We start from the raw sequence: 16,100 nt of genomic DNA on the forward strand, positions 1-16,100 counted from the left end.
CCCTTCCCACCATGGGCCCACTTACCTCCGGCTGTGCTGGGGGGTGGCAGGGGGCTCTGCGGCTGCTGAGGGGGTGTCTGGGGGGCTTCGGGGAAGCGGGGGCGCAGCGGGCTTTCACCCGCGCGTTCAATCTTTAAAGCTTAGACTCACCTGCAAAGACTGAATCAAGTCAGCCTCAGGCTTTTTGAGAGCCTGTACTTAGCTGTAGGGGCTCAATTTTGGAACCAGGTATGAAAAGCTCTTTATGCAATTACATCTTACTTCACTTTCCTCTAACAATTGCTATCTGATTTCTATTGCATACATCCCTGTTCCCCAAAGTTAAACGTGACAATGTTCCAAAGACAAACATTTAAAAGTTCAGAAGTGTCGGATACAATCCACACTTAATTTTGAATTAATCATCATAGAATTATAGAAAATTGAGGTTGGAAGGGACCTCAGGAGGTCATCTAGTCCAACCCCCTGTGCAAAGCAAGACCATTTCAACTAGATCACAGAAGCCAAAACTTTGTCTAACTGGGTTTTGAAAACCTTCAGAGATGGAGTTTCCACCACCTCTCTGGGTAACCTGTTCCAGTGTTTTACTATCCCCCTAGTGAGAATTTTTTTCTTAATATCTAACCTAAACTTCCCTTGCTGCACCTTGAGACTATTGCACCTTGTTCTGTCATTTGCCACCACTGAGAACAGTCTAGCTTCATCCTCTTTCAAACCCTGCTTCAGGTATTTGAAGGCTGCTATTAAAGCCACCCTCAGTCTTCCCTTCTCTAGACTAAATAAGCCCAGTTCCCTCAGTCTTTCCTCATAAGTCAGGGGTGGGCAAAATGTGGCACATGGGCTGGATGCAGACCACCAGGCCATTCTATCTGGCCCACAGGGCCCCTAAAAATTAATATTTGTATGCCCCTAGTTGCCTGTCATGCGGTCCCCAATGGCTTGCCAAAACTCAGTAAATGGCCCTCTGCCCAAAATAATTGCCCATCCCTGTCATAAGTCATGTCCCCCAGCTCCCTCACCATTTTTGTTGCCCTCTGCTGGACTCTCTCCAATTTGTCCACATCCTTTCTGTAGTGGGGTGCCCAAAATTGAACACAGTATTCCAGATGTGGCCTCACCAGTGCTGAATAGAGGGGAATAATCACTTCCTTTGACCTACTGGCAACACACCTACCAATACAGTCTAGTATGCTGTTAGCCTTCCTGGCAACAGGACACACTTCTGGCTCATATTCAGCTTATTGTCCACTGTAGCCTCCAGGTCCTTTTCTGCAGAGCTGCTGCCCAGCCAGTCAACCCCCAGCCTGTACTGGTGCATGGTATTGTTCTGTCCTAAGTTCAGGACTTCACACTTGTCCTTGTTGAACCTCATGAGATTCCTTTTGGCCCAATCCTCCAATTTGTCTAAGCCACTCTGAATCCTAGCTCTACCCTCCAGCATATCTACTACTCCCCTCCAGCTTGGTGTCATCTACATACTTGCTGAGGGTGCACTCTATGCCATCTTCCAGGACATTGTTGAAGACATTGAATAAAACTGGCCCCAGGACCAACCCCTGGATCCCTCCACTTGATATTGTCTGCCAACTAGACATTGAGCCATTTATTAATACCCTCTGTGCCCAATGCTCCAGCCAGCTTTCTATCCACCTTGCAGTCCATTCATCCAGCCCATATTTCCTTAGCTTGCCAGTGAGAATGCTGTGGGAGACTGTATCAAAAGCCTCCCCACATCCAGTGCCAATCACCTCATCATTGAAGGCAATCAGGTTGTGGGTATGTGGGGAGACTGTATCAAAAGTCTCCCCACATCCAGTGCCAATCACCTCATCATTGAAGACAATCAGGTTGGTCAGGCATGACTTGCCTTTGGTGAATCAGTGTTGACCATTCCTAATCGCCTTCTCCAAGTGCTTAAAAATGGATTTCTTGAGGATCTGCTCCATGATTTTTCTAGATACTGAGGTGAGACTGACTGGTCTGTAGTTCCCTGGATGTTCCTTCTTCCCTTTCTTAAATATGGGCACTATGTGTGCCCTTTTCCAGTCATCCAGGACCTCTCCTGATCACCATGAGTTTTCAAAGATGACAGCCAATGACTCTGCAATCACATCAGCCAACTTCCTTAGCACCCTTGGGTGCATCCCATCTGGCCCCATGGACTTGTACACATCCAGCTTTTCTAAGTAGTCCCCAATCTGTTTTTTCAGCACTGGGGGATACTCACTTCCTCCCCAAACGGTGCTGCCTGGTGCAGTAGTCTGGGAGCTGACCTTGCCTGTGAAGACTGGCAAAAAAGGCATTGAGCACTTCAGCCTTTTCTGCATCCTGTCACAAGGTTGCCTCCCTGATCTGTTAAGAAAACCACACTTTCCCTGATCCTCCTCTTGCTACCAACATACCTATAGTAACCCTTCTTGTTATCCTTCACATCCCTTGCTAGCTGGAACTCCTATTGCGCCTTGGCCTTCCTGACTTTATCCTTGCATGCCCGAGCAATGCTCTTATATTCTTCCCTAGTTATTTGTCCAAGTTTCCACTTCTGATAAGCTTTTTTTTCCCTCTCCATTTAGTATAAATGAAGAGTTCCCTACTAAGCTAAGCTGGTCTTCTGCCATACTTCCCACATAAAAACCACTCGCCCTTTTATTTCAAAATGAAATGAAGGTTTTCATTTCAGTAAGTTTTAGAATTCAAGGCTCTTCTGTGAATTTTATTCTCTGTTTCACTTGTATATTATTCTTACATTAGTTCAAGACATCAACAGTAGGAGTGCATCATGTGACCCAATAGACACAATATTCTATTTATTTTTAAAAACTTATTAGGGGAAGCTGCTACTTGGTACTGTTTGAAACATCTTGTTTCTCCTATTTGCACTATGTAGTTTGATGCAAATACAAAAACACCTGGCTCTGGAAGTAGAGTTGACATCATCATGTAGGACTGCTTCTCATGTCATCAGCCTACTGAGTGGGACAATACCCAAGTCAGCCAGTAGAAAATGCTGCATCTATCCTAGATTTAAGATGCACCTACCTTGATTCTGGCCTCTACTCCAAAGACTGTTTATAAATTGTACATTAGAGAGCTGCAGGGTAAAATATATAAACAGTCTAGGAAGAAGGAAGTTAAAGCCAGGGCTCTCCCCTCTTTCAAGGAAGTGCCCTTATCAGGTCATGCTTCTTTTTGCTCAGTCTTTCTCTGACTGAAGAGTCATGCACCCTTGGCTATACACAGCTCAGCATCAGCACTAAGGGTTGACAATGCTTCCAGCCCAGTTTAACCTGCAGCCTGAGTAATCTTCTAGTGGACAGGAAATGCAAGTCTGAACCTTCTCAGGTTGAAGAGGGTCTGGAACACAGGTCTCCTACTCCTTGGTCAAATACTCTAACCACTAGTATATATATAAAGTCACCAGCACCACTTCCTGCTTCTCTTCCTCTGACCAAGTTTTTGAATAAAAAGAGCCATGGGTGCTAAACTCAATTCTGTCAGGTAATGTTAGGCATGCCTCAAGCACACCTATCATTGGGGACTTAGACCTCTGGACACTTAAGTCTGTGAATCATAACGAGCTTTAGGTTTGAAATAAGCCAAGATGGTAGCACTGCTGGGCACTCACAGTAGCTGAACTGGAGATACATAAATAGGGCTTTTTGGAGGGTTTTAGGGGCCTAGAGAATCTCAGCACCTGCTATCTAGAACTGATGGGTCTAAGTGTTGCCTGAATCCCATTTTAGGTGCCTAAGCTATTTTTGTGAGTCTCACCTACACTTTTTCACTGAAATACAAAGGAGATACTTTGTTATCAGGGCTAGATGAGCTATGAAATGTATACTTCACAGGAAGTTTTCAAAGGGTTTTTGTTTGCTTTGATTCAGGTCTGAGTTCCAAAGTTTGGCTCAATAGTGATCTACATTAGCCATGAGACGCAATCATAGGGGAAGCTCTAACTCTGTTGCTATGCCCTCAGCTTAAGCAGTACATATGCAGGCTGGCAAACACAAGAGTTATGAGATGATGGAATGTAGTCTGACTCAAACAGAAGTATTAAATAATTGACCTGCCAAACTCTAACAAGACTCAATTGAACGTGTATGAACTGAGATTTTCAGAGGTACGGAACTACTCAAATTGGTATGAACTTTCACAGAGATGGCAAAATGCCCCTTCTGCTACAAATCTTTGAGGCCCAAGAACTTCTCAACTATATGGTCATCATTTTTTTAAAGTAGAGGCAAAACAATGCGATTTTTCCAAACTTTGTTCCAAGAAATGCTAAACCATTCTGTTTTGAGTTTTAAAATGAAAAGAAACCTGATATGGAAAAAATTAGCTCAAACAGCATACAAAATCATAAAACTAGTGAAAACACAATCTAAAATACTCTCTTTCTGCAGCCACTTGGTACCAACAACAGTGTGACCATAGTAGCACAGAGCTCAGGATAGGTTAGCTGTTTATCCAGTATCCCAGCTTGAATTGCAGCTCACATTGAACCTTGTATTGCTGCAGCCAACTATTCCTGGTACCAAAATTATTTACATTTAGTTCATGTGCATACAACCTGCAATCACACCTAGGAAGTACAGTGAAAACTTTGCCCCAGTGGAAACTGTTAGGCAACCTTAACTATAGGTGAGGAGCAGGGCAGCAGGAGCAACCCCTAGGGAGCACACATTACTGCCTGTTCCTCAGCAGCAGCACTCAGGTGCTGCCACTCAAGTGAAAAGACCCAGGGCAGGTAAGACTCCTCTCCCTCTCCAACCCCCTCCAGTTGTCATCATCATTCCTGCCTCCTAGTGCTGACAAAACTTGGTACACCTCTTGTTGGGGAGAGAGTAGAGTGACAGCAGGGGTCTCTGCTCAGGACAGTTTCACTCAGAAGTTGTTTGCTGTGGTCAAGCAGATAGGCTAAGCCTGACAGGTCACAAATCCCCTTGCAACCTGGCAACGGCTGTGCAGCAACAGCTGCTTTATTTACCCTTTTGCAACCATGGTCAAATTGAGGCTTTTACAACCAGGATCTACATGCAGATCCCAGCACCTGTGAGAGGGTTAATGGAAAGGGGGACAAATGAGGCTAATACGAGGACTCACCCTGGCTCTCCACTGGGCTTCCCCAAGGACTACAGGCTCACAGGCTGTGGTATATAAAATTCTACCAGATCCCCTCACCCCATTCTGCTGTCAGCACAACCTCCTCCCCACTGCTGCTGTGCCTAGGTCACAGAAATAACTAGTTATGCCACTGGAACATTGATTCTCAACTGGGTGCCAGAATCAGGAAAGATATGGAGGAGTAACTTGAGTCTGAAAAAGGTTTTATATAGGTATTAAAGAGTAGTTAGCAAACCACTTTTTTCAAAGGTGCAGAGGTTTCTTTTCCATTGTTTTTATAGAGGTTACATTGTTCAAAATAGTAACATCTATAATATGAGCCAGATATGTATTTAATAGCAACTTTACAAATGGATGCTGGTCTCATTGATTGTTCTAATTTAATCTACTGCATTCAAAATCAAATTCCAAATATGGACTCTGGCATTTTGTAAGAAAAAAATATTAAATGAGATGATATGTTGTTAATTATCATAATGCAGTAAAACAGGGGTCCTCAAAACTTTGTGATACCGTGACCCCCCAGCAGCCAATCGATGAAAGGGGGTGTCCCCCCATGTACCCGCGTGGTGGTGAAAGCAGAAGCACCAGTGGTGTGCAGGTTTACAACCCCTTTTTAAGTTGCTTGTGGTCTCTGCCGGGGGGGGGGAGGCAGGATCGCGACCCGTGGTTTGAGAACCCCTGCTGTATAACTTAAGTTCAAGGATAAGATATGCGTAATTTGCTCAGCGAGATTTAAAAATCCTGGTTGCTCAAATTTTAGTGGAAATTACTGGAAAATTTTATTTGTACTAATGAAAATTTCTGAAATATTTCTTCATTTAAACTGACACCATATGAATTATTGGTATGCATGAGCTACTAATATTCACAACATTGCTTTTGTTCACTCTTTTTTCTAAGGATAAAATGTAACATTTAAATGATGCTCCTTCTTTGTAACTTTGCCTATATTTGTATGTATGGCAAACAAATGCTGCTCAGTGGACTTTGAAACTCACAGCTGTAGCACATCTGGTCTAATTTTTTTATATTTTCAAATAGTATAAATAAAAGTAACTCAAGTGAAATAAATAGCATTGCAGCAGATAAACAAGAGAACAAGGTCCTCTGAGTCCATGCACAAACCTGTGCTAGTTGCATTACAAGCAATGCCTAGAGGCTGGGAAGTTTACAACTTTATGCTTTCCCCCTAACATGGTTTGGAAAATACAGGTATGGCAACTACACTAATAGAGTGGATCCTAATGACATCGTTTCTTGAGAATTTCATAATACAACACTTGAAGTTAATAGAGAGGGGACTGGGTGCTAGTGCTTTCCCCTCACCCACTTTACGGACCCCAAATTCTAGCATTCCATCAAAAAGTATGATGATACCCACCTGCTATGAATAATATTTTAAAATAGACAGAGATTGGAGTAGTGTGTAAAAATAGTTAAAAATAAAGTGTTTAAAACACCTGGGCACCCTTGAGGTAAACTGAACTTATCCTTTACACAGTTGCTAATATATCATTTTTATAGGCCACAGTTTAACTGCAGACTGCACACAGCTATGTACATACTGGAAAGTCTATTGGCAGAAGCAGAGACACTAGAAGGGAATTAAAAGTTTTCTTCCCAGTTCTGGGAAATCTACAGAAATGACTCCATCAATGGTAACAATACTCGGAGCAGTCATATAGTGTTCTAGACTGTTGGGAAGAAGAAACCCACTTTCTCTCCTGAAACTCTTAATCTAAACAACTTACAAACCTGGTTGATTTTGCTGAAAGTTCTGCTCTTTTCGGAAAGATTGTTTCCAATGTCTTTATGACTTTATTCCAGCTTTCCATGAATGGGTGTAAGCAAATAAACATGCTTAACAGAGATTGGTCCAACTTCTCTTTCAGCTCCTAAAACAGGAAAAAAATAAAGATTTTTAAAACAGAAAGCAACTGTTCATTAGATATTCTAGAAAAGGAGATCTAGAATTGTAAATATTTAATTCAAAAAAGAATTATAAATTATTTATTTTGTATACTAAACACCCATATGAAGTACAATGCAACAAAACTGCTACTTGCATTGAAGACATTAGTGAAGTAGTCTTATTAAAGATAATGTTATAAATTATCAGCTCATGTAAATTGTTTAATGAAATGTCAAAAGTGTTTTAGTGTGACACAAGTGTCAGCAGACTCCTTAGCATAACATTGTGCTCAGTATTATAACAGGCAATTACTTCCTACCTTGGAATTTGTTACTTCACATCAAATATCATCTCTTGAAAAAATGGAGCAGATCCACATGACAAACTAAAGGAATATGCTGTGTCCCACTAAACCTAACAAATGGGTTAACCTAAGACTAGACTAAATAAGAAAGAAAAAAACTAAATAAATGAATGCAAATAAGAGTGGCAAGTTTTGAACACTGTTATACATGAAGGTGATTTTCCTGATTGCTCGAGTAGGACACATGCTTAGAAAAGTAATTATGCATTTGAAAATTTGTAATGGGAGTGCAACTGTCACTTGTACATGAAAACAGAAATATAACACTATGAATAATGAATAGGAATACAATAAGCTAATTGGAAAAAGTAACATTTATTTACATGGGAAGTTATACTGATACAGCCATAGTTTTGTAATTTTGCTGGCAGATATCCCTGTATAGACAATAGGGCTGTGTGAAACAGCACCGTTCTGTTTCAACTTCCATTTTGATGGAACAAAGTTTCTTTTCGAAAGCACTGTTCCATTTCCTTTTGTCAAAACTGTTTCGCTGTTTCAACATTTCACCCATAGGCTATAATGGGGAAGCACAAAACTGCCTATAACTTTGACATTTCTTACCTGGTTTGGATTAAACTTGCAGGGATGGTAGGCCCTTCTGAGGACACGAAGCCTGCCAAGTTTCAAAGAGATAGGTGCAGAAGTTTCTGGGAAACTGCACCTCAAGTTATAGACAACTAGGAGCCAGGGACCAAGAGCAGCATCTTGTGATCTGACAGACAGATCAGGGGCCTGGAGGGCTGTGGGGGGCTCTGCCAGACTCCTCCCGGGGGTGCGGGTGGGCCCCTGATCTGCCTGCCGGATGACAGAAGGCTGCTCCTGCCACCCAGGACCAGCAGCGCACTCAGTGCCAGTCCCAGGCAGCAGAAGTGTCCTGTGATCCAGCAAGCAGATCAAGGGCCCACACCCTCAAGAGGAGTCTGGCAGAGCCCTGCAGCCCTCCCGGGGGTGTGGGTGGGAGGCTGCCACTGCTGCCTGGGACCTGCACTGGGTGCAGCTCACATCCAGTGTGGCTTCATGGAGCTGAGCCTGGTTGAGGGAGGGGGAGCGCAGCCCTGGTGCTGCGTTCTGATTCTCCCCACCGGGCTCAGTTCCACGGGGCTGGACCTGCTGGGAGCTGCGCCGGGTGAAGGGAGGCAGGGTGCAGTCCCAGTGTTACACTCCGATTCCCTACACCGGGCTCAGTTCTACAGAGCTGTGAGCCACTGGGAGATGAGCCTGGTGGAGGGAGGCAAAGCCAGCTCTGCCTGCCTCCTGCCATCGGGCTGAGCTCCATGGGGCTGGCAGAGCTGAGTGGAGTGCAGCCCAGCAGCCGGAGGTGGGCAGAGCCAGCGCTGCATTCTGATTGGTTCTGCCTCCCTCCAGCTCCCAGTGGCTTACAGCCTCATGGAACTAAGCTCGGTGGGGGGAATTGGAGTGCAGCGCCGGGGCTGTGCTCTGCCTCCCTTCACTGGGCTCAGCTCCTAGTGGCTTGCAGCTCTGTGGAACTCAGTCTGGTGGCAAGAGGCAGCGCGCAGTGCTGGCTCTGCCCACCTTCCGCCACCAAGCTGAGCTCCAGGGGGCTGGCGGAGTCGACTGGACCCTGGCAGCAGGACACGGGCAGAGCCAGAGCTGTGCTCTGATCGGCTCTGCCAGCCTCCACCGGGCTCAGCTTCCAATGGCAGGAGGTGGGGAGAGCCAGGGGTGCATTCCCCACCAGGCTGAGCCACATGGGGCTGTGGAACCACTTGGAGCACAGCCTTGGCTCTCCTCTGCCTCCCACCACCTAGCTGCTTCAAAATTTGAAACATTTTGACTGCCCTCTTCATTTCAAGGCTGTTCCAAAGCCCTTCATTTTAATTTCACTGTTTCGAGCTCAAAACGAGTCAAAACAGCGTCGAAAGGAAACAGCTGGGGAAGCTTCACACAGCCCTAGTAAACAAACACCAAGTGAGAAAAGACTTAGTACAGCCATGTCAGTGTTTTTTATAATTATATTTTAATTATACAGAATGAAATTGGTTGACTGGGTATGTGCACATGCACTTATATGCAGAACTCTTTGGTATAGCTCTAGAACTTAAATAGGCATGAGGATGAAGTCATCAGACTGATAGCAAGAGACCTCTAATTTCTGCTGCTTGCAGTGCTATCAATGTCCTGAGATAACATAGGCATTCTAGAGGCTTGTCTATACTTAAAAACATTTAACCGCATAGCTAAATTGGCAGAATTCTTTGACCAGTATAGCTTAAACCTGTTCCCTATATAGAGTAGTCTGTACTGGTAAGAGATTTTCTTCTGGTATAACTGAGGTTATGGAAACACAACATGATTACTGAGAAGTAATTTACTTTGGGTTTTCCTCTGTAGTTAGGAGTACTCCCAAGCTGGTTGCTCACAACACCTGGCTAAAAGGTGGCAGGGAGTTTGTTTACACCAGTGGTGGGATGTTATTTTGGCTGGAGGGCCACCTAACGAGTTTTGGTGAGCTGTTGCGGGCTACCAACCCATCCCTTGACAACTACCCAGCCCCCTGGCTGCCATCTTGGGACCTGAAGTCCCACCCTTACCCCCTGACCTTTGCCACGATAAGTGGCCCCATGCTTGCCTGCAAAGTACTCCTTTTGGGAGGGGAGGTTGCCGTTTTGAAACAGGAAAAAAAACCCCAAATCATAAACTAAAAGAGAGTCAAACATCTACTATAACTTATTTTGTTTAAAAAATAATTTTGTCCTGACTTATGTATGTTTGTAGCATTTCTAGAGGCAATTGCATAATAGCTCATAATACAGGCTTACTTTTGTATATTGTAGGTGGGGGATAAGGGGTGTATGCGGGAGGTGTGGGTGGAGAGTGGGTGCGTGTGTGGGGAGGGTGGATGTGGGGTATGTTGTTGGGGTGGGGGAGGTATGGGAAAGTGTGGGTCCATATAGGTATATAGTAAGGGTGGAGGGGTGTGGGAATGTCTGTGGGAGGGTAGGGGTATGTATGGTGAGGGGCAGTCCTCAGAGTTCCTGGAGTGTGCAAATCCCTGGAGCTGGATGTGGTGGCAGTGAGCAGGTCCAGCTGCATCTGGCCGAACAGCACTCCTGTCCAGGTCCCTGGCTGCGTATGGTGGCAGGGTGTGGGGCTAGCCCTACCCAGCCCCATAGTGTGCAGCTCCCATGCTCCCACTCCAATCCCCACCTAGAGGTGGCAGTAGCATGTGGGGCCAGCCCAACATAGCTCCATAACATGCAACTCCCTACACTTGCACCCAAATCCCTGGCTGTGCATGTGTGCAGGCCCAGCCTGATCCAGCCCCATAGCACTCCTGTACTCCTGCAAGGTGTGGGGCCAATTCAGCCCCATAGTGCATGGCTCCTTGCACTTCTACCCCTTTCCCCTAGTGAGAGTCCCTAGCCCCAGCCTGGTGGGGTCTTTACCTGCATTCCTAGGCTCGCAGGCTGGAAACAGTCTTGGGGCAACCTGGCACAAGCTCTGGCAGACAGAGCCTTGTCTCCAGTGCCCTCTGGCTTGAGGCTAGGGCAGGTCAGGCCAGGTTGGTGTGCGGGGTGGTTGCTTAGCAACCAGACCTGTACTTCCTGCATGGAGGGGCTGGCTTGCAGAGGGGCAGTGAGGGCCAGAGGTTACAGAGGGCTTATGGAGGGACCCCATGGGCCAGGTGAAATTGCCTGGTTGGCTGGATCCAGCCTGCGGGCCATATTTTGTCCACCCCAGTTTACAAAGAGTAAAAGGAAACCCTGGGATAAAGCTGAGTAAGGCAGGGGTTGGCAACCTACAGCTCATGGGCCAGATCTAGCCTGTGGAACTACTGGATCCAGCCCACAGAAGTAGGGTTCGGTGGCATTTGGCAGCAGGGGACTTTGACACTCTCCCCAGAGACAAGTAGTGGCGATGGCCAGGCCGTAGTGCCCACACTCCTCTAACCCAGGGTGTATCATTCCATCCCACAGCTGGAAAAACGTGGCCACACAAATTAACTCACTATAGTTACTCCTCACTTCAAGGGGTGACTTTACCCAAGAGAGAGTGACTTGCATTGGTGAAAGCTGTGCACTATGCATGTATTCCACTTTTACTATGGAGTAAGGTCAATTTTCTCCACAGTAACCACGTCAGGTGCCTATACAAAGTACCTGAATTAGGGTTTTTGTTGGAATAACCATATTGGGTAGTAACATGGGCAGATCAAAAACTTCGAAAAAGCACGATGCGGGAGATGCCACTTGTGCTGCAGGGGAGGTCACAGCTGCACCTCACTGTGGGCAGACCACACTGTGGCAGTAGCTGCCAGGGGAAGCAGGTAAGACTTCTCTCCGCTGCTTTTGGCACCCCTCCAAGGGCAGATGAAAAGGTAGTGCAGTGGCACAGCTGCACCCGACTTTTGGACTTGATCATACTGCTGGAGCCTCTGGGGACTTTAAAAGAAGTCCTCCACAAGGAAGGGAATCCCCCTTCCCCTTCATGTTCGAAGCATGTCAAATCCCATTCCCTCCCCTCCTTCCTCCTTCCCTCCCACCATCCTTCACCTGGCCTGGCTGCTTTCCTCACTATCCTGGGAGCAGGGGAATTTTCACTGCTGCTTCAGTCCACCCCAGTTGCATTGTTCATCGAGAACTGGGCTGGGCTCACCTAGGACAGGGACAATGGCAGTGCTTTCCCATGCCTGCTCCTGTGGGAACCCAACAGCCTCCCCATTGCTGCTGTCACTCTCCCAGTTAAACCCAGCCCCTTGGTAGTCCAGCTACAGTGGGCAGGAGCAGGTCTGAAACTTCCCCTGCACCCAGGGCAGCAGAGAAAGCAGCAGCAACTGGATGCAGAGAGAGGGAGGCAGGGATGCTTACCTCTCCTGAAGCACAATCTACTGGCACCAGTGTGTTGAGGTGGAGGAGCCTGGGAGTGGGGGTGCAGCCACCCATACAGTGCAGGTAGCTGCTTCCACATGTCCTTTGCCAAATCCTGGATCTGCCCCTGACCCCTCCCTTCCAGTGCAGGCATCTCCCCAACCCCAGAAGAGGTTGCCTCTGGATGCAAGAAGGGGGAATTGGACACATACTATCATTAGACTGGCATGGAATCTACCCACCATCTCCAAATTCTGTTCAGTCATTACCCCCTTATTCCACTAACTTCAATAGAGCTGGCCTCAGAGAAGTAGGCCATTTAGACAGATGTAAGAAGAGCCTGGCTGAAATTAAGAGCTTTGTATCTTAGAATATGAAAAACAGCCTATAACTTCTACAACCCTAATATGTTTCTCAAAAGAAAAAAAAAAAGAATCTATAGGCTAAGGTCTGAAAAATGTGGTTTAATAAGTTAGAAGAATACAAGACAGTGCCTTGAAAAAATATTTATTCCTCTATTTTCTGGTCATATAAACAGAAATGGCAAAACAGGTTTTTAAACGTATTCAAAATGTTCCTGAAATTGGAAGTCACTACAGGCCACACTGGCTTTCCAGCTGTTAATCCTGATATATTTGGGGTTTATAGAAGAAACGTACCCAGCACCAAGTATAATAGAATTACAAATCCCAAGTGCTGTTATATAATATGATAAACCCTAGAGAGATTGTGTGTTCATATGGGAAAACTGAAATCATATGCCAGGTTCTCTTTTGAAACCGTTTAACTATCTGCGTTTATAAATTAATACTGCCCTCTGCTGGCAGACCTGCTCTACTTCATAGTTTTACAAAAAATAACTGAAGAGCCATCACTCACAAGTATCCAGTTACTAAGGATATCACAAGACCTCCTCACAACGCCCTTCCCCCCCCCCCCATTTGTATTTCCTGGACCATCATGGCTATAGTAATATTCCAATCTTACTAGTAATTTATTTGACATCTTCCTGTATATTTACCAAAAATCTTAATAGGTAAATATGTATACATTTACACATACACACATATATATACACACACAGAGACAATATTCTTAAGATTTTTGCTAATAATATTGTATATTATTAGTTTTGTATTGTGTGTGTGTGTATGTGTGTGTATATATACACACACACACACACACACGCCTATCTACACCCCCCCCCAAAAATAATAATATACAATACAGAATATTTTGATACTTACATTTATGTAAGTGTGTTATACTGAACCTTTGGTTATGTATTACATATTTACCTACTTAAAGCAGAGTTTATTAAAATGAGCAGGGCTTGTGTAACCTCTATTAGTTCTGACTGCAAGACCAAGTTTGGTCTCTACTGCCTTGGCTGGCAGATGTTGAAAAGGTCTGCAGGAGAACTGCTCTCAGTCCCAGTCATCTTAAAAAACACCCCCTTACAAATAGTCTAAAAGATTCAAAGAGTTAAATTCACCTTTCCTTGCAAAATGAACTCACCACCCTACCTGTTATTTAAAAGGAGAATATTAAAATGAAAAGTGGGCTTCCTCCAGGGCTAAAAACCGGAGAGCACCACTAGGCAGCAAAGGAATTCAGCAGCCTTCCATATATCAGTATTTGGATTCCAGTTTTATATAAATCATAGACATAGTAAACTTATTGTGGTCTGTACTAGATATTTGCTGTCATCAGATATTTGTCACATCAGACTACATGTGATTTGTCATAACTTTTGACAGATTCTGCTTGGCAAGAGAACAGTTTAGATTCTTGCAAGTCGAGCTCAAGAAGTGTTAAAAGAAATGTTTGGAGAAGCTTGTTTTGCACATGTCAGCATGACTGGCCCAAGCTATTTTTAACAGAAAAGAATTAAGGTTTATTGCAACTACTGAGTTTTAAAAGAAAAATAATGTCTTTCTCTGCTTTTTCAGTCTGCGTTAACAAGATTTTTCCTCTTCTTTTCCTTGATTTTTAAAAATTTGTTTAAACAAAACCAAGCAGTCATTATCCAATATAAGATGTATACTATTGCCAATAATGAAACCACATGCTTTACAGGCATGCAGTTTTATATATTATTGACCAGAAGGTTACTTTTTAAAATTGTTACTCTGTCCTTTTACTGTTGCTTTCAAATGGAGGACCCATTTGTGTCTATGCTGACAACTGTGTCCTTCTGTCAGCATGAGTTAAGAGCACACAGGGAACCTCTTCCATGCATCTCCCATACCCAACTCTCTTTCACAATGCAAACTTTGTTTACTGGGGAAAATGGGGACTGCTGTCCTTCTGTGTACCTCTGCTGAGAGATGCCACTCAAAGAGTATAGAATCCCTCAATACCAGTCCTCAAAACAGGCTTAGTGCATATGGAAGAACAGACAGCTTCCCCTGAAAGGATGCGTCTATGCGCACAGTTCTCAGGGTAAGTACAGAAGATTTACACCGGCCCCAAAAATCAGGCTGTGCCTAAATGACCCATATCAGTATTAAATAAGCAACATGGGGCATTTTTACATATGTTTGTGCAGCAGCACCAGGTGCTTTTAAAAGCACCCGGCACTGTAGCACATACAGTTGTATAAGCAGCGAAATGCACGGCAGTGCTGAAAAAATGGCAGCGGTGTGCTTTTGAATTAAAACATGTCGAAGGTGCTTTAGTTGAAAAGTGCAATGCTGCCATTTTATGCAAGCTGACGTGAATTTCGCTGCTTATACAACTACACGTGATGCAGTGCAGTGCATGTCAGCTTGTGCGTGCAGCAGACTCAACTGAGTCTGTTTCAATGCACCGGATCTCCAGTGCATCCTGGCATGAAAATGTATGTGTATAAATGCCTATGAGTCATAGAATCATAGAAAATTAAGGTTGCAAGGGACCTCAGGAGGTCTCATCTAGTCCAACCCATAGCTCAAAGCAGGATGATCCCCAACTAGATCATCCCAGGCAAGGCTTTGTCTAGCTTGATCTTAAAAACCTCCAAGAATGAAAAATCCACACTTCTCTGGGTAGACTGTTCCAGTGTTTTACTACCCTCCTAGTGAGAAAGCTTTTCCTAATAGCTAACCTAAACTTCCCTTGCTGCAGCTTAAGATCATTGCTCCCTTGTTTTGTCATCTGCCACCACTGAGAACAGTCTAGCTCCATCCTCTTTGGAACCCCCCTTCAAGTAGTTGAAGGCTGCTATTAAATCCCCTCTCAGTCTTCTCTTCTGCAGATTAAATAAGCTCAGTTCCCTAAGCCTCTCCTCAGAAGTCTGTGCCTCAGCCCCCTAACCATTTTCCTTGCTCTCTGCTGTACTCTCTCCAACTTGTCCACATCCTTTCTATAGTGTGGGTCCCAAAACTGGACACAGTATTCCAGATGTGGCCTCAGCAGTACTGGATAGAGGGGAAGAATCATTTCCTTCAATCTGCTAGCAATGCTCCTACTAATACAGACCAGTATGCCATTAGCCTTCTTGGCAACAAGGGCACACTGTTGGCTCATATCCATTGTGCCCCCAGATCCTTTTCTGCAGAACTGCTGCTTACCCAGTAGGTCCCCAGCTTGTATCAGTGTATGGGATTGTTCCATTGTAAGTGCAGGACTTTTCACTTGTCCTTATTGAACTTCATGAAATTTCTTTTGGTTCAATCCTCTGATTACTCAAGGTCACTCTGAATTGGGAAAATGATGCTGGCACACATCCAGGAGGGGCCAGCAGGAGACTGCATGCTTAGGGGCAACCAACATGGGTTCATCAGTGCAAGGTCCTGTCAGACCAACCTGGTGGCCTTTTACGATCAGATCACCAGATCGTTAGATGCAGGGGTAGCAGTGGACATAGCCTTCCTGGACTTCC

At 44.9% G+C, this 16,100-nt stretch overlaps 1 protein-coding gene across 2 annotated transcripts in view; it reads right to left on the reverse strand.

The window, feature by feature from the left end:
- The window catches only part of MRVI1 (murine retrovirus integration site 1 homolog), a 227,680-nt gene that overhangs the window by 197,757 nt on the left and 13,823 nt on the right, over positions 1-16,100 (reverse strand). For both annotated transcript variants that reach the window (XM_019551457.1, XM_019551456.1), the window contains exon 3: positions 6,883-7,022. In XM_019551457.1, the coding sequence (XP_019407002.1) occupies positions 6,883-7,022 (140 nt within the window). The remainder of the gene's footprint in view (positions 1-6,882; positions 7,023-16,100) is intronic.

The sequence above is a fragment of the Crocodylus porosus genome, unplaced genomic scaffold, assembly GCF_001723895.1.
Source record: "Crocodylus porosus isolate Cpor-Errol unplaced genomic scaffold, CroPor_comp1, whole genome shotgun sequence".
Taxonomy (NCBI): Eukaryota; Metazoa; Chordata; order Crocodylia; family Crocodylidae; genus Crocodylus; species Crocodylus porosus.